Source organism: Aythya fuligula, chromosome 4 (genome assembly GCF_009819795.1).
Source record: "Aythya fuligula isolate bAytFul2 chromosome 4, bAytFul2.pri, whole genome shotgun sequence".
Taxonomy (NCBI): Eukaryota; Metazoa; Chordata; class Aves; order Anseriformes; family Anatidae; genus Aythya; species Aythya fuligula.
This window is the reverse complement of record NC_045562.1, coordinates 2,655,793-2,675,620: the sequence shown is the minus strand read 5'-3', so window position 1 is coordinate 2,675,620 and position 19,828 is coordinate 2,655,793. Positions and strand designations below refer to the sequence as shown.

The 19,828-nt window shown below is 41.9% G+C and overlaps 1 protein-coding gene across 1 annotated transcript in view; it reads right to left on the bottom strand.

Moving 5' to 3' along the window:
* Nucleotides 1-2,266, bottom strand: part of ARSJ (arylsulfatase family member J) — a 39,115-nt gene extending 36,849 nt beyond the window's left edge. Inside the window, exon 1 of the mRNA XM_032185928.1 lies at nucleotides 1,890-2,266. Coding sequence (XP_032041819.1) covers nucleotides 1,890-2,266 — 377 coding nt within the window. The remainder of the gene's footprint in view (nucleotides 1-1,889) is intronic.
* Nucleotides 2,267-19,828: the final 17,562 nt, after the last annotated feature.

The following is a 19,828-nucleotide window of genomic DNA, read 5'->3' as shown; positions in this document are numbered from 1 at the left end:
TCAGTCGTGCAAGGCTGTCCTTTCTCTCTGCTGCTCCTTTTTCCCCAAAGTAGAACAAGATGAAAAAAAAATGTTCTCAGGGTTTCAGATCAGCAGACGAAGAAAATAAAAATGAAGTATAAGCAAATTTCTTTTTTCCTATAAAAGGTTCCAAAACCAAAGCAGGCAGATTTTCAGAATTATTTCCGCCTGACGAGCTGATGAAAAGAGACGGGTTCCTACCGACTGTTAACATATATTTACACACTAAATTCTATTTAATGAAGGATTAAAATAATTATACTGAATTACTGTTATTCCATACTCTGCTTTTATTCTTTGTAGCCCTTAGACAACCTCTGCAGCCTCTAAGAGCCAACACAGTACCCTGGCTGCCCTGGAACCCGATCGTCCCATTCCTCCGACCGCCGAGTGAGTCACTGCTGTGCAGCATGACATTCCCTTCCTAACGCACTGGTTCCCAAACCGCGGTCCTCAGAAAACTGGCTGACTACATGCTGCTGGCGCTGGTCCTCGCTCCCAACTGCTGCATGGCTTTAAAGACAACCAAGATGCATTAAACAGTATCCTGACATTAATTTCCCCCGTAAGATGTTATTTTAGTTGCTGCAGGGTAAGTATGTTCTTGTGAATGAGCGAATAGGTGTCTCAGAACAATGTCTCTTCTAAGGTACGGTCCACATAATGGTGGTAAAAAAAAAAACAAGCATGGGAAGTCTTTCTCTAGATAACGTGTCAGCCCTCAGTGCAAATCTCCCTGGTTCAGCAAGTCTGGGAACTAGACCGAGACCAGGAATTATCTCCAACTCTACCATATGGAGATGCAAGACACCAGGCCAGTTGCTTGTTTTATTTAAACATGTGTTTCTTTTACCAGCAGTATTAACATTGCTTTGTTCCTGTTTATATTTAAAGAAATGAGAAAATAAACTAAATAACTTTTTTCCTCTCATTTTGTTTTTGTTCTTTTAAGAGTTCCCTGTTCCTGTCAAAGTGAGTTAAGCTAAACAGAAACAAGGCATTCTTCTTCCAGAGCAAACGTGTCCACATTTGGAGTTATTTGGGAACCATTCCTACAGCTCAAACACGTGTTATTGTCCCCCCTCCTTAATTCTGATTAACATCCACATGTAAAAAGTCCCTTAGGTTAGGTAACAACTGGTTGTCTGCTTAACAGACCACAGTAACACACAATTTACCTGAGAAAGCAAACCACACAATACCCACCCGCTGCCTTTACCACTTTGGTGAGGCATCTAATTCAGTGGCTTAAGAGAAAAGTTTCTAATTGTCTGCAGAGCAGCAACCGCATCATGACAAGAGTGACAGGGCAGCTCAGAGGATCCCAAGGAAGAATTTGGATTCCTTGCCCTCATCCACACCTGAGGGGATAAGGAACCGTGCCATGAATTCAATAAAGCCCCCAGAGGGAACTTGTGTTAAGGCAAGGTTCAGCATGCCCAGTGACCCAGCGTGCAGGCTGCGATGTGCAGGAGAAAGCATAACGCCTTCCCTAACACGGACCCCTCCTGTAAGTCACGCTGCAATCGCACAGAAAAGCCCAAGATGATCGCTTCCCGGTAAGAGCAACATTACTTGACCACGAGCACGTATGTTAGCAATGCAGTAAATGTAAATGTCCTGTAACACTCTGCAGGGGTAGCTCACAGCGCTGAACTCTTATTGGCTCTCAGAGTGCCAGTTTCTATTTCGCTACTTCAAACACATCAGAAAGTCCGCTTTGCTGGAGGTTTTTAAGTGAATCGGGAAGGCACCTTTCTGCCCACGGGGTAGAGCAGAGGAGTACCTGACCGGGTGCGACCCCAACGCTCTGCTCACGAGGGTCGGCAGCTGAGCCGGTGAGCTGAACGACGAAGTAGTAAACTTACTTTCCAGTGATAAATTGGCTTCTGGATGGTGTGCACATAGGCTGAACATAATAGTTCTCCAGCTTAACCCCTTCGGCAGCTAGCTTGTCCAGAGTGGGCGTCCTGATCTCGGATCCGTGGTACCCTACGTCTCTGAAGCCCTGATCGTCAGCCAGGATGAAGACGATGTGGGGCTGCGAGCTGGGGGCTCCGGCCCCCGGCTCCTCTCCCGGCCGGCTCCCCGCCGCCTCCGTCCCTCCGGGGCCGAGTCCGAGGCTGTCCCAGGCCAGGTAGCCGTAGGTGAGCAGGCTGAGCACCGACAGCCCGGCCAGCACCCCCACGGCCAGCATCTTCCCCCTGCACAGCCGCCCGGCACCGCCGCGCCCACCGCGGGCCATTCACCTTGGCTGAAGCAAGAGCGAGGGACGGAAGCGAAAAATAATAATAATAATTAAAAAAAAAAAATCCAAAAAAAAAAGAAAAAAAAAAAAGAAAAGAAAAGAAAACCCAGCAGCCTCTCTCCGAGGCGGGGCAGCGGAGGGGAGCCGGGCTCAGCGCGGCCGTCGCCAACTTCGCCAAGTGCGGCCGCCCTGCCCGCTGCCGGCGGCGGCCGGGTGGGCAGGGCCGCGCCGGGGGTCACAGCACCCTCGGCCCGCCTCCGGCCCCGTCCCGGTGCCCATGTCGGGCCGAGCCGAGCCGGGCCGGGCCGGGCCGGGCCCCGCGGCCTCCCGGCGCCCTCCGCCCGCCCCCTCCGGCGCTGCCGGGCCGCTCCCTCCCCTGCCCGCCTCTCCCCTGGTCCCCCCCGCAAACCCCATCGCCTGCCCGGCCTTCCCCCGGCCGGCCCCCTCGGCGGCTTCGTCCTGCCTCCCCTCCTCCCTTCTCCCCTCTCCCCGCCGCCGCCATCGCCCCCCAGCCCCCTGCTGCTTCCCAAAGCTGCCGCTTTGCCCCCCACCCCCAAAGGAAAAAAAATAAAATAAAAAAATTGTTTAAAGCGTTTCTGCAATCGCCACAAACATCTGGAAGGTATGAAGGTACCGGGTTTGTTTTCAGCCGCAAACCGGTCCCAAATCCCAAGCCCTCCAGTTCTGGTGAGGCTGTGGCAAATGCGAGGAATGTGCCTTCTCGAAGTCCTATCTTTTCTTTTTTCTTTTTCTTTCTTTTTTTTTTTTTTTTTTTTTTTTTAATTTGGGTTGAAGTATGAATGTGCTGCAGTTGCAAAATACAACTTCACCCTAGTCCCGAAAGACACTGAAGCAAGCAGAAACTACATTCATGCATGATTACGCTAAACTGAAGTAAATGTGCAGGTCTGACCTGTCTAACATGAGTCATCGTGACAGGAACAACTTTTACTCAAACTGGATTTTATGAAGCTTTAACTCTTTAGCAGCCGCTTAGACCAAAGCCCGTCACTGCCACACCTGAGGAGCTCTGGCTCGTCCCCGCTGGCACACAAGCTGGCTGCTCTTCCTCCCAGAGAAACGCTTCCACCTTTCATTTCTCAAAACCGACAGATTCTGGCAGGGAAAGTTTGGTATGCCCTTAAAAGTTTACTGCTTCCCGCAGCTCAAAGCAATGTCTCCTCAAACAGTCCTGCAGAGCGAAGGAGCATCCCAAAACTCGTATTTTGGAATATGAGTGCAGTGCTTACTTGGGCAACAGCTGAAATAGCTTCTCAAATGAAGAATACCTAAATCAGCATTACCATATCCTAAGGGGCAGCATGACATTGTAATGAGGTGTCGAACGTTGATGTATATTCTTTAATTACCTTTAATAACATCGTCTAATGCAAGTGTCTGGATTTTGCCTGCCTAGATGTCTCCACAAATGAAGTGCAGTTCGTAACTGTACTTGTTGCCCTTGTTCTGGAGAGGAAAAAGAAGTCTGTCTTAAGGAACTCTAATTGGGGGTGAATCTAACCGGTTTTGTGCAACCTAATGTGAGCAGAAATGTCCCCACTCTAACATTCCTGGTGCAAAAGAGTTATTCAGAAGGAGCTGAGCATCCTGCTGCACTCAACAACTCTGCAGCAGGGAGAACGTGGAAGTAAAAGTGGTGATCTTAATGTGCTGTTCAAGGTCTTGTCTACACTGGGAAGGGGTATTGATAAATCTACATCTGCATTGTAAAGCTTACTAAGTGTAAGTCCTGAGGTGAAATGCTTTCTTCTGAAATCAAAATAACTTTACAGCATGTTAACTCAAGCTCCAAAAAAATAGCCCCCAAAACCTTAAACTGAAGAAAGCTTAAAACCTTCATTATACTCCAAGGAAATTCCCTTTAAAAGAATTCTCTTTTTTTTTTTTTTTAAACTCCTGCTTTTCCCCACATATGCAAGACCAAAAGAATGCATATAGAAACCTAAAACTATAAATGGTAAAACACAAATTGGATTAGCAATGTTGTTTTGACTTTAACCGGTCCACTGCCAAATGGCAAACAAAATACAACGTCCTCTTTATAAAAGCCATAATAGCACCATGGATGATGATAGATGTATGAGCATCACACTACATGTCTGATAAAAAGTGTTCATATTTTCTCTTAATTAAAGATACTTTGCATTAATTTTTAATTTTTGTGTTTTTGAAATTATTGCAGCACAGTTATTAACAAGATATTATATAATCCATACACTATGCCATCCATATAATTATTTGTAACTATCCATACACGATTTCCTCATAGAATCAAGCATTTCTGACTCATCCAAAATAAAATATTGGCAGGCAGCTGTCTAAGGAGGACCACTCCTGAGAAGCTTAGCATCAGTGGGCAGAACTACAGAAGCAAATAAAAGAGTTTGGAATTCAGATTGTTTCTATGGTAGGGGAAAAAAAAATCATTATGCAGATGCAACAGAGTTTATCTCCCTAAAGACATGGGTATGAGAAGACAGCTTCAATTTTCCAGTCCTGCCTTATGGAAGTGCCTGTTAGCCATACCAAACCCTGTTAGTCATCACCCAAGTGCAGATGAAAACACACGAGGACAGCCTCCGTCAGACATCCCTAAGCTTGGCCTTCTTTTCTTTAACAGCCTGACAACTCACCCCCTCTTTTTGCAAAAACAAAAGCGGGGTTATGCCAGCAAAATACTCTGCTGACCTTGAAGTAAAGAAGCCTTGGAAGATAACGTGCTATTAATATTCCACTTAAGAAAATGTTTGTAGACACTCAGGAGCTGCAAGCACGGTTTATACAGTCCATTCAGGATGCTCAGTGAAAGGAACAGGCGAGTTGTGAAAGCTGTAGGAAGTGTTTTTCCCTTAGGGAAAAAATACAGAAGCTTCACAGATATTTAAACTTGAGTGCAGTGAATACATTAATCCAAATATACAGCAGTTAAAACTGAATTTATTATACCATTAGGAAATGATATATTTTTAGCACTTGTTATGCAGTCTCTGTGTGTATTGAGACCATAAAATTAAGTCAATTAAACATGCACAGGGAGGATGACTTTAGCTGAAGGCTCGTCTGCCATTATCTTCAGTCAAGGTCGGGGCTGTTAAGCATGCCCTTTTCTGCTTCTTTCAGATCAGACTGCCATCTAACCTTTCCGAACCATATATATTTGACACACGAGTATAAGCCAAAAAAGATAGCGGCTTTATAAAGTTAACTGCAGCTGAAAATTAAAGGAGACTCTTCCTTCAAAGGCAATCACAACAGAGAGCGGAGGTGGCACTAGTGGGGACAGCAAAGGATTAGTCCGGGTGAGGGCTCTGCATAATGTCCCCATGGGGCTGTGACTCAGAGGGACATCTGTGAGTCACAGCTCCCTCCCTTTCCCTCCTCTCTCTCCGTGCTACGGAGCTGCTTGCTGGAGGACCAGGTCACGTGCAGGGAACAGGGCACCTAAGTGTTTTTTGAAGAAAGTCTATCTTAAAATGAGATATGCCTTGGACAACACAGATAAAGATGTTCTCCAGAAGAGAAGATAATCCACGTTGTATTCTCTTTCCCTGCCATACCTAGCCCTGTCTGCCAGCTGGTACAGGAGGCAGCCGGCACGTAACTCCAGTGAGAGCATCATGCGGAGCCTGAAGGATGCCATCCCTCAGTCCTCAGGCCCGAACACATCATCAGAGAGAATCTTGCTCAGATCTCGAGAGATGAAGGAATAATGGCAAATCAGGTTTTGGGTGGACAGTTTGTAGGAAAAAATAGATCCAAGTGCTGATGCTCCTATTTAGATAATGTTCTAACTGCTCTTTGAACACTTGGTTCAACCTTAGAAGAGCAATCCTTACCCGTCAGAGGCTACGTATTTCTTCTTACCTTCCAGCCAAAGCTGTCAGTAACAAGACAGGCTGCAGTTCAGGATGTGCATTCCACTGCTCTTCCTGGTTATGCTTGAGGCCAGAAAACTTTGTCTGTTTAAAGAACAGCTTTCTGAACTGTTATTTTTAGCTTAACAACTACAACTATAGTAAGAGCAAAGCAGACTTTGGCCTACGCGCAGACAATATTCCTCCTATTTGCCAGAGCAGGAACTGTAACCATGCATTTCCTTTTACCCTGTTTTTTCCTGATAATTCATTTTTTTTTTGGTACACAACATCCTCAGCATACCTGGCTAAGATAAAAGGAGAAAAGCAGGACTTCACTGCGTGCTGCTTCCCAGGTGGATGCTGTGATTTTTCCAGGGCTCATCGCTGGAAACAGCATATTATAAACATGAGTAAAAACCTGGTGAGTCACGACACTTAGATCATCCCCTTTGCCTTCATTGGTGGAACCTGGTAATTAATTCACAGATGTGCTACTTGTGAATTATCAGATTCCACCATGGCTCACTCCCTGGTTTATGATGACATAACCAGATCTTTGCTGTTAACTTTGTCTATATTTAACACAGATTTTCCTCAATTCCCTGCTGCATTTCATAGGCAGAGGTCCAGATTCTGATCTCAGCTGCCTTCAGTGATGTAAATGTGCAGTTACTCAGCTGATCCCAATGCAGTTTCTCTGGAAATTTAGGACCTGACCTTAGATATATCTCTCACAGCAGTCCCCGTAATGACTGAAACAACACTTGAGAGCTGGTAGTTGCCTTTCTGGAGATCCCTATTTCCTAGTTACGCAGGGCTTGTTATACCAAATGAAACAGAACCAAACTCCTTAAATTCCTACAGTCCTACTGAAACAACTGCTTCTGGAAACAGCAACCGGATGATACATAGCCTAGAGTACTTCTTTAGGAAAAGGGATAGTTTAATAGCAGATGCCAGGAAAAGTCCTCACGGAAAAGTGTCACACAGTTCTCAAAGACATTAGAGATGATGCAGGGCCTCTCAGCTGGAAGGGGCTATGCACCACTCCTTGGTACATACATTTTCTTACCAGTTACAAAGCCTGGTCTGCAAAGGAGCAGCATTTGTTGCATTTATGCATTTACACCATCCTTTCACAGCAAGGGCTTCTTGGTTGCAAGAGCAAAATGTAGTTTTTCTGTCCCTAAATACTTTATTTTAGGACAGGCAGTGGAGGAGCATGTTTTTCCGAGTCCCACCCCAGGCACCCCTAGGGACTGAAAAGCAAGTGAGCTTTACGGACCCAGTTTGGTGGTCTGTCACAGCTGTGTGTGGCCATGAAGCCTGCTGGTCTGGGCCTGAAGACATGCTGGCCTGATCTCATCTGCTGGCCCTGCTGTTGGCCCGTCTGGCCATTCTGGGTCCATATCTGACCCCAGTTCCCCTCACTGGACCTGCTCCCGACTTCCACCTGCGGGCCAGCATCTTGCCCTCTCCTGTCCCCATCCCCACAGCAGCGCCTGGGCCCGAGGTTGACCCTGCCCTGCCCTGTTCCCTGGCTGGGGTGATGCAACAGGGCATGGTGGCAAGATCCTGCCCTGCTGGATCCCTTGGGGAGCCCTCACAGATCCTGGCCCCTTGGGGGGGAGTGACATGCCCCGGTGCCATGTCACTGTGCTGTCCCTACATCCACCTTCCCTTCTCTCTCATCTGCAGAGGGGCTGCAGGGAAGGGGCCGGCTTTGGCAGCAGAGTTGTAGCTGCCTTGGAGCCCTGGCTGCATCAAAACATCATCACATTCTAGCTCCAGGCCTTTTAGCACCTTTAAATCCAGAGGTTTTCCTTGTGACACAACCCCCTTCCCAGCAGACTGCATCCTTCTCTCGTGTTCTAGCTTTTTGGCCTGTTTTCTCTTCACGATGGCCCTAAGTAACACGACTTGCCTTTTGTCACCTCCGGAGCTTTGCGGTAATGCCTGTTACCTGCCATGGGGCTTCCTTCAGACTTCCTGAGACTATATTTGAAAGATTAATCTGGCATCTCGCTGCTTTGGCCTTGCATACTGTCATCATCATGCTGAAGTCCATGGGAAGTGTCCTTGGACAGGGAAAGGCTTCAGTTTACCACTGGGTGCAAGTGATGTTGAGGGGCTTCTGCTGCAACAGTGCCAGTCCTCAGTTAAGGTGTCCCTGTCCCCCCCCCCCCCCCTTAGTCTCAGATACAAATGTGGACTTAAACTCTCTTTTAATAATTTTGATTATTTTTAAATGCTAGTCTGGATGTTAGCGAGTGAGGGGCGTGGACATTTTTCTGGGTTTAGCGAGTTTCTGAAGAGCAAATGATTTGAATAGGTCACGGTGCACATTACAAGGCTGCCATAGCCATCAGTATGTTACTGCTTTGAAGCTTTGGCCCGCTATTGTTAAAATCTCTTTCTCAGAGAGCAGCTGTAGTCTTCAGTATGGTTTCCTTGCCACAAATACTACAGCAGGAGCAGTCTCATTTGTTCCCAGAGCACGCGTTTTTATACACAAGGTCACCTGTCTTGTTTAAAACTTGTCTTAATATTTGAGCAATTAAAAAGGCCAGAACAAGAGAACTGGGACTAGGCAACATAAATCTAGACAATTCAAATAGGAGGATCATTTCAGAATAACTACAGTTTTGAAGTGGAAATCTTCCTCTTTGTAAATTAAATATTTTATAGTTTATGGGGAGTAATGGGATAACCTGCTGCAACTACTTTACCAACTGCCTGCCATTCACAAAACAGTCTTTTTTTTTTTTTTTTTTCTTCTTTTTTTGTTTCCAGAGAACAGTAAAGCTAAAAATACAGGTAGGTCAGAAGCGTACAACTGTAGCAAAACATAATTCTAAGTATTGCTTTTGGCCTCGCGTGAAGTATCTGATTTCAAGGTTATGGGTGCACAGCTGCAAAAAAGCTGTCCCTTTCTATGGCGAGCTTTAAGGGGGAGGGATGCTTTTAACTTGGAACTGTGCATGGGGTGCAGAAGGAAGAATGCTAATGAAGTGCTTGTAAGGCTCGGGATGTTTTAAATAGTTGTTAGATACTAGAAATTGCATTTGGATGACTCACTACTATATAAAATACAAGCTTGAGGTCATATAAATTTTCAGGTCCCATAGTTCGACCAGCTGTGTCTCCTTTGTTAAACTCCCTTGTTGTAACCACAAGGGAGGTTACAACAGAGTTTTAACAAATATATGTGCATACACATGTTGAGTGGTTCCTATAGCCTGTTCTCACCTGGAGGGAAAATGGAAGATTTATCAAAGATAAAGGTAAAAAAAGATCAAAGATAAGTCTGTCACTGAAACAGTATCCAATTTGGCCAATATTCGTCGCAATTTCTGATTTACAAGTGCATGCTATTGCAGTATGTTTTCTTCTGCTGTTCTTTCATACTAGGCAGAGTGACGCTTATTGAACCAACTGGATCATTTTGTTTGCACAGTGCTGGTATAACCTTGCGTCTTTGGTTTCTTCTTTTTCCTTTCTCTTTCTTCTCCAGCTTCATCTCTGCAGTCTTTGATATGCCCACGGGGCAGCATTTACTGTGGTGAGCCTGGAATTTTGTGCACACCGATTGACACACCAGCGTGCAAGTATCGCTTATCCACCAGCTGCTGCTGTGGGAATGGCTCTCCCCACTTTCCTTCCTTCCTGTACCTGGGTGCCCCCCAAACTCACAGAACTAGGGTGTTCTTTCCCTCTTTCCCAGTTAGCTCAAATTGATGAACCAGTCAAACAAGTCACAGGAGGGGCATTCACAAAAGGAATGTTATCGGAGGAAAGGAACACATTGTGCTTTGTATTGCTGAAGCCCAGGAAGGTGCACCGTGGTCAGAATGTGCGAAGCCAGAGGCTGTAATTTTTTAGCACAACTAGAACAGGGAAATGGCAGTGAAAACCATATTTCACAGAAAATGCTTTTAAAGTTTCATAAGTGATGCAGAATGATGGGGTTGGTCAATTGAATTCTAATATTCAAGCAAAGCTCATAAACTTATAGATGGCTCCTGGTTACAGATCACCTACTGGAAAAGTTGGCTTAGAACAAAACATGCACATATTTAAGTTTTATTTCTCTTATGCCTTTACCACTCCCACTACCCCTACATAATTATCCTTCTTACGCCTTACTAAACCCCAAAAGAGCATTTCTAATAAAAATCTGATTGAATATAATAGCGCTGTATCTCACAAAAGCCCCAGTGCAACACAAATTGCCCAGCACTGACATCTTATTCAGTGGAAAATTAAAACAATTGGACCTGAACTGAAACATACACTGTTAGAAACTTATTCTGGTGTCACTGAAGAAGTGTAGATGCTTAAAAACTAATCACAAGGTCAAATAAAAAAGCTAGGGATGGCTGGAGGTTCAGGATCTGCAAATAAATATTTCATGAGAAGGGCACTTTACCGGAAGGGATTGCAGAGTGCAATTTTATACCGAGAAATGGGCAGTCTTCTCAAAATACCATAAGAAAGGTAACATGCACTAAATTGTCATGAATGTGTCCAAGACAGTCGTCATTAATAGACATGGCTGAGGATTACTTAGTGTCCTGACAAGGTCTAGTGACAGTTATGCAGATGTCTTGGGAGATCCTGAAGCTCCATACAACAGAGCAAGGAACTGAGATACTGGTATTACATATATGTGTGCTTGAAAGTTTGTATTTCATTCATTTAATTTTTGGTGTGTTCCCCCCTGCACACTCCCTAACTGCGACAAAATAATGTGGAAGACTAGATTTTAAAGATCCTGTTGGAACTATCAGGGTTGTGCTGGGCCTCATTTTGTACTGGGAAAAAAAAAAAAAAAAAAAAAAGCCCAAAGTAGTTGGGTTGATTCATGCTGAATTCCTTGATTCTAGGAGGATAAGACTGGAAAATGAATTGACTGACAAAACAAAATTAAACAGCAGACCAAAGCATAAGCAGTTGCCTCTGTTTACATTCATTTTATGCTAACAGAATATATTGTCAACCAGTAATACCTGCCTGGAATGTAAAGTATGCCACTTTGAAAAGCTTAAAGCAATAATAACTCTTCTTTTCTTTAGGCTTGCATTCTCATAACAGCTTCACACCAGTCCGAAATCACCTGCCTTCCTATTTCATAATACTGACACTCCAGTTGCTCTTATGGGGTTTTTGGTCTGCCAAATTGCTCTGCAGATCAGTAGACTGGTTGTTTCCCATGCAAATCTAAAAAATTTAGAGTCAATTTGGCATATATATATATATATATTTTTTTTTATTATTTTTTTTTAAATCAGTACACCTGTTTCCATACTTATAGTAGGGTGAGTATACATGGGGAGAATGTCTTCTAAACAATATTATTGAAGTATTTTTATTTTATGTACATGGCATGGAAGATTAAGAAAAAAAAAACTTCAGTATGCTACCAAAGCATGATAGAACGGTTTCTGGGCTCCTGCTCTTACAACGTACTATTTGCATGAGCAATACTTAACCAAGTGCTTCCTTTCATCCAATTCTCAGTTCTTTTAGTAGAGTTATTACAAGTGGAGAAAAAGCAAGCAAGCAAACAGACACCTCTTTCACTCCTGGCAGCAGTGTCCCAGCTTAGGATTCATATGGATCATCAGGACGATGTTATCTAAACTCACTAGGTCCTGCAGTCCTTCAGAGTATCATCTTTGGGATACACAAGATTGATCATGGTCCACAACGATTTCTCAAATGAAAACATCTATCCGGAATTTTGACCATGAGTTGAGTGTACAAACGTAGAGAGCTAAAACCAACAATATACTTCTCATTCAGATTTTTCATATTTTTTCCCTAAGCTGCAGGGTTTTTTCTGTTTGTTTGTTTTGTTTTTTTTGGTCTATTTGTTTGTTTTGGTTTTGGCTCAGTATTGACACTTCTGTTTGATATAATTAAATTACTGGTAATGGATAAGAAAAAGCAAGGAAGTTGTGTGCAATGCTTAACTTTCTTGTCACTTCTTATCGCTTTTCATCAGCTGTAGGTAGAGCAATCAGCTCGCCACATTCTTGCCAATGAGTTGTGTCTCAGCAGGGTTGTGGGGGCCTACATTAAGCCACTGAATGAAATTAAGATAAATGGGCAATTGATGCATTTTTTCTGGGATTTTGCTTGCTTATTTCAACATGATTATACTGACATCTCTAACTATAAATTTAGGGAGCAAAGTCAATACAGAAATCATAAGAAGATCATAGATTTTACAGGAAAATGCTTTTGGGTTGTTAATATTTTTTAGGGGAAAAAAAAAAAGGATAGAAAACCCAACAACTGCAGAAAACAGATACCCCAACACCTTACTGCTGTGGCTTTAAGCAGGCCACTTAGTTCATCTGGTTTCTAGTTCAGAATTATTAGCTGCTAGAATGTCAGTACTGTTGGAAAGTGTTAGGAAATAAATCATAAATGTCACCTACATATTTCAGCAATTGGAGCTATTCACACAGCAAACAATAGGGCTAAATTTGAAAGCAGAACTAACCGGTCCTATCAGAAAACTGCTAACTGCATTCCTTCTGTATGTGCTGGAAAAAACAATGAAGCTAAAATATACAAAATATATACAAAATATAATATATACAAAATACATAAAAAGTATAATACAAAACAAGGAATTTTCTTCATATTCCTTTCTTCATATTCTTTTCATATTCCTCCTCTACCCAGAGTCAGTACGAAATGCCTCTTGCCTAGGAAGTGGGTTTGTTCTAGCAACCAGCAGTTTGGGGATTTCCTGAGCTAGAAGTTGCATCACAACCAATGACCAAATTGGAAATAACATAGTTTGGAATCAAACCTGCTCATAGACTTGGTCTTACAGCCACTCTTGGCATCCATGTCATGGTTTGGTTAATGTGCTGTGAGAAATATCCCCTTCTATTATTTACTTTAAAACCACCACCTGCTGGACTGCAAGGCATCCCTTTTTCTTATATTGCTTGAAAGAATGAATGACAGTTCAGTGTACATCTTTCCCACAAGATTCAGGATTATATAAATAAACAATGATACTTTTCCAGTCTTGAAGAGGAGACTATTGAAAAGTCCAAGTTTATTTAGTCTCTCCTCATACCGAAATCATTCCATATTCTAAGTTCTATTAAACAGTCTGCTAATAAAAAAAAAAAAAAAAAAAAAAAGTTAATCTTTTTTTTTTTTTCTGAACACATCCCCTTGTTATATTGCTGAGATGCAAATACTGTTTATTTGATAGCAAAAGAGATATAGTACATTCTAGTGATACTCCTTGACTATATCCAAGTACATACCGTAAGAATTTTCATATTTGCTTACCGTGAGTTTAAGCAGTGGGATTTTCAAAGCACACAGTTTGACTTAACAAAGTTATTTGTAGACTCTAAAGCTAGAAGACCCCACCATGATCTTCTGTGTAGGAGCTCATGTAACAGACTATAGAACTTTCCTGACTTTATGCCCTTACAACCATCTGAGTGCATGCTTTAGAAAGGGGCTCAGACTTAATTTAAAAACTAGAGTATCCATTACAAGCCTGGTGCACTATTCCAGTTGTCAATCAGTGTCACTCATACACTTCTCTATGTTATTGCTTTTCTGAATTTGATGCTGCCCCACCCATGAATCAACTATTTGTATTCACTGTCTGCTTATACATGTATATGCAAAAAACACCGTAAGAGACAGAACATGACAGAAGAAAAAATATCATGGCTTTTAAGGGGAAATGTGCTACAGATCTCTCTTCAATATTTAAATAAAATAACATTCTGTGAAAATTTGGTAAATTATCTAAGCACAGGCTAGCATAGTACATGTCAAGGGAAATGTTAGTTATTGTGGATTTGAAAATGTATGCTGTTTTGTGGTGTGAATTTCTTCAGATTGTTATTCACATTTTTATAAAGTGGGTTCTGTCACTCCTTAGAAAGCAGCAGGAGTGCTCTGTAGTAGGCACAACCTCTTCATCTATCCATGGAAATGCTGTAGCTGGGACAACAGCAATGCCACTTGAAACCTCTTCTGTAATACCACCGAAGTAACGTGTATAAGACCTGAACTGGAGAATGTGCCTTCACAATCTGATCTGCACCAAACCTACAACCTGGTATGCTTGTTTGACCTGGTCACTGCTTGCAGCATTTGAACTGGTTTACATACAGTGTACATAAAGGGTTTTCTTTTCTGGCCAGTTCTTCCACTAGGGTGAGACACTGCTACCTATCTTTCTTACGATTATTCAACCGACTGTGTAGGACACATACGTTAGTATAACTGGAGATACATATGCCATGGATAAACTTCATTAAAGTTGCAGTGCAGATATGAGGCCTTGTGAGACCCTAATATATTGCCTGGTGGGAAATGATGCCTAGCTGTGCAGAAAAGTCATTTCCAAAATTACTCTTTTATCTGGCCTGGTGTTGCTGAGTAAATCACTTGTTGTGAATAATGGTTGTGTGAGCCCTTTTTTATGCAGGCACCTTTTCCGCCAGGAGTTAGGATGAAACCACCAATACTCCAACATTAATTACAGCAGCTGTACATGTAAGTGACATCTAACCACTTTTGGATTGATTTAGATCCAAGTCTGGAATTCTCAAAACCAGTATACAACACTACAAATTGACTAAGGCATTCAGCAGAACTCCTGTATATTTTATGTCACAGAACATCAAGAAATAACTAATTTGGTAGAAATAAGTGTTGCTTAGGAACCAAAAGATAACACAGAAAAAGAATTCATTAATCATATTATATTTTAAACCTGTTCATATTTAGAAAATTCACTCTAAGATCACGCAGAAAGGTAAGGTCTGGAGGAAGCGGTGTTCTCAACACTAGGACAATTAAAAATCGCTGATTAAGATCCACTCATAATTAAAAAGCATAAAATGTGACCTTGTAGATTCTACAGAGGGCAATAAGTTCCAACCTAAATGCTGTATAGGAGCATGTCATGCAAATTAGAGTCTCAAGGCACTATTACAGTGCAAGTAATAACAATAAGCTTAAATTTCGCAGGTCGGGGGTTTCTATAACATCCTCTGGGAATTCACGGGCATTCTGAAAGTTACCATCAGCTCCAGATATTAAACAGGATTTCAGCTGGGCCTGGATGATTGCCAGAATTGATGAAAACATACCACCCTGCCATCCTCTGCTTTCCCAAACTGGATATGTCATAACCTAAGAACTTCCTAAGAACACTTCTTCAGTATTCAGCACTGGTAATAGTACACACAGCGCTGCTTGGATGTCTAAACCCAGCATTGTCCCATGCTCATGGATGAAACCACTCTCATAGGTTCTCTCTTCCAGGCAGCTCCCCCACTCCCAATTCCTGCCAAGCATGTGCAATGAGCCCCACCAGGCTGTCTTTCCAATTACACTCAAGCATTTGGAAATGTCTCCACAAGTGAGCAAACACTGGGAGGGGAAAGAGGAAGCTTAAATCCTGTTTCAGGAAGATCACGCTGAAAGAAAGATTTCCTTTACTATAAAAACAGAGTTAAGATTTGTCAATAGGGTCTGTTACCTTGCCCTGTAACCTCATCACAGATCAGCTCTTATCTGCCCCCGTTAACCGCTCCTTCCTTCATCCTCCGAGCAAGCAGCACTGCACAAGACTCATTTATACACAGGCCGGCTCCTGGGAGAGGACTTTAGATAGACACAGTCCTGCAATAAAATCAAGTTGCTCTCCCAGGTGGGTTAGCATTTCCTCCACCACAGATAGGGAGTAATTGAAATGAAAACCTCATGTCTCCTTGCCTTCCCATTTGGGATGAATTACCCATGCAGATACTTCATTGCCAGCTCTGTGCTACTGACAGTGTCATTAAGCTTAGCTCCACCAGGGACAAATCTTTTCATACACTGAACAGTAATACTTTTATGCTACCTAATGAGTTTTGCGGTGCTGCATGTTATGTAGGGTAGCAAATATCTATCCTGTGCAGAAAAGTAATGGGCAGAGCATTCAAAGCACACGTTGTTGTTAGAAGTCTGTGTATGTTTCTAACAGAAAAAGAAATGGTTGCTCTGTAGAAATCCTCACAAGATAGAACAGATATCTCTTATTGCCTTGCCATTCCCTTAGAGTTCACAACAAATATTTGGCTTTGTGCCACAGATTGGAGATGAGTTGAAATTTTGTGCCAACATCTTTGTGTGAGCAGATGCAGGCACACGGACAGCTGCAGGTAGCTTCCCAGATGTAATTGTTTTCTTTGCAGTGTGCAACTGAAGACACTGTTACACGATCCTACAGATACTAGGAACATCTTTGGGCTAAGGAATGGTTGGTTAGCCTAGTCTAGAAAAAGTCTGAAGCAGAACCCACTGAGGTCTGTGGAAATGGTCCCCTCTCTGGTGAGCTGTGGATAAAGCCCTCGGAATAACACAAACCACCGTAGTGTCGTGATCCTGAAGTTGTTAAAACCACTGCCGCAACTTGCAGTGAATTTTGCCTTTTTGTTTATTTTCTCAGTTCCCCAGTGACAGGCCTCATAAATGCTGTGAAATGGAAACCATCACCGCATGCAACAGAGGAAAAGACCTGAGGAACTGTCATTTCCTCAGGATCAGCAGTTTCAGTATCAACCAAAAAAAGTCATAAGCTATTTCATCCGCAAGTTACATTTCTTCCCTGGGAATATGCCTTAACTACATATTTTTGTTAAAATTTATTCTTAAGCCTTAAATATATTCCAGCTGATGGTAGGTCAATGTTTATGTAGGTACACACACAATAGACACGCTATATGTATTCACACATGAATATATACAAAAAGATACAGATAACAACAGTGGCTTCCACTGATTTTTGATGCTTATTATTCCACAGGTTCTTTCGTCTACTCTGTAAGACCAGTAACTCATACTACCACAAAAACTGAGATGTGTGGACATAGGAATGGCAGGTGCTGGCTAAGCTTCCACTACAGAACCTTCACAAATTAAAAACATAAATTGTATTTTGGGCAATAGAATTGTGTGAAATATCAAGAAATATCAAGAATCGGGAAGGAACATGGAGCCTTTTTGTCTCACAAGTAGAAATGTACACTTATAATCACATTAAAACTGTATCCCTCTTGGTTTTAGAGAAAGAGATAGTAATCTACAAGCTCTCCAAGGCTATGGGAAATTCCATCTAATATTATCTCCAATGTAAACAATAATATATGTATTCATGGACATTTATAATATCACCAAAGCTCTTTGCCTTCAGATCATGGGTCAGACATCTAATTTCAATAGAATTTTAAAAGATATTTATCTAATGTGTTTTGGGTCCTATCTGCTGTCTGATTTTTGAGTTATTTTTTAAATGCATTTTTTAAATTTTTTATTTTTTAGAAAAAAAATATTATTTTACCATGAATAACCTCTATTCATTTTTCCTTCTCTCACAATTGGCTTTGAGTCCATAAGCAAGTTTTCAGCTTGTGATAAAATTGTAAGAGCTAGGAGCACAGCATTTAGCTGTATTTCACCTTCTGTTTGCATTCCCGTCTGTGGAGTTTTCTTAATAGAAATGCTTATCAGAAGCAAAATCCAAAGAATTGGATCCAAAGCCAGTATTAATGATAAAAACAGATAAAAACATCTCTTTTACACAGAAGCAAGATCTTAGGTTTGGAAAAATCAAGGAATAAACAGAAGAAATGCTGTATGATTTGCCAGGTGACCTGTCACTGAGCTAAACAAGGTAATGCATAAACGTCGATAATTGAATATATACTTGCCCCAAAATATATTTTGATTTTACTAGCAGAATGCATAGATCAAAACCTGTTTTAAATTACAACTTAAAAATATTTATTTGGATATTCAAAGTCATCTGTTAAAATCACGGTCTGTACTTAGGCAAAACACACAACTTGCTTACTGAAAAGCAAAGAGCCCTGCATTTGCATACTGTGCTGACTGCTACAGATTTAAGATTGACTTGGCAACTGCATAAATGTGACTAGAAAATGCAATTGCTTGTTATAGCAGAAACCTGGATCTGAAAACCTAGGTCTCTTCCAGAACAGTATGTCTTGCAACTAGTGCCATTGTCCTATCGCTCTCTTGTCTAGTTTCAACCATCCTGCTGGAGACATTCATTTCAATGTCTTGGTTTACAAAGAACCAGACTAATCTCTTGGTTAGAGCAGACCCCTCAGACTTATTAACAATATGTACTAAACCCTCACTTCTATTCTTAGATGGCTCATTTCAAATACACCAAACAAATAACCCTTCATTGCAGGCCTTAATTCCTTGGAAACCGTAACTTGAATATGCTCAGTGGCATGAAATAGGAAATTTGAGTTACTTTCCATATTGTATGACTAATGCTGTGGACATATTAATTTTCAAGTGGAAGGTATTGTACTGATCAAACTTTGATCTGGAGCCTTGAACCAAGTCTCCTGTTTCCAATGTACAACATAATACTCAGAAAAAGACTCCCTTGGGTAAAATATTGTGGGTAAAAACATTTAAGTGTGCAACGTTGGGTCTAACTCATGGTAACATGTAATGCACGGTCAGTGGAGACTCTTATATCACTTAACATTGAGTTGCTGAAGGTTTGCATGTGTAAGTCCAATGATTTCTGAACTACAAGGCTTTCTATTCACCTGCTTGTTGCCAATGGTTTCCACAGATCATTGAACTGTGGAATTCCAATATATCACACAGAGGGCTGCCTGCTTAGGGATACACGAGAAAATTCAATAAGAGGTCGTTGCAGTGGGAATGTTAAAAGAGATTAGCTAAATTCCCTGTGAGGTCACTTGTAGGCCAAGTTAAAATGACCTTAATTTGATTAAGATTGTTCCAAGACTGTTTAGATGTATACTGACATCTGAAAACTGCCAAGATACCCTGGTGTAACCCATTTCTAATTGTCTGCAGTAGAGACATCATCTCTGCTTTTTCTCCTACGTAGTCAGTTTACATCAAACAGGTTGTGCCGACATGGCGAGTTGGACTAGTTTAGCAAGAAAACAATCCTAGATAGGTTTGGAAATTAGACGTGATGGGACCTCGAAGATTTCATGCCACAAATTCTCTTTGAGTCACTTTTACGCTTTGTAGAGAGCCATTAATCACTAATTAGGCTCCTGGGAACCTGTAATTTGCCCAATACAATTAAGAAGAACAAATCTAAAATAGCTGTGATGTGTAAAGCTGTGTATTATGGATACAGAGTGATGGATTTGATGAAGGTTTTGTCAGGCAACAGCATTTTGGACAATTTTATGAACAGTCTGTCTTCCTGATGCACAGAAACAGCTGTAGGAATTCCTAAGTTTGGGGAAAAATGCCTACTACCATCACCACAGCCCAGCTTATCATTGGCTCTAGCCAATCAGCTAGGAAGATGACTTTCCCAGTGGGATTTGACCGAGACTGATGTTACTCTGCTTGCCTTCAGAACTGTTAAGGTAGTCTCACAGATCCACATTATTTTGCCTTTTGGAGAGTCCCGTGAGGACTCTGCCAAATATGTTTTATATTTATGATATTTTCCCCATATTTTGCACTTTAAATGTAGTGGTTTTTTGTTTGTTTATGCCAGCTGTTCACCTGTAAGAAGGGTGACCCATAAACCCAGTTTCAAACTGTAGACGGTTCTGTAATCAGATGAAGTTAAGGGCAGCAGGAAGGGACAGTA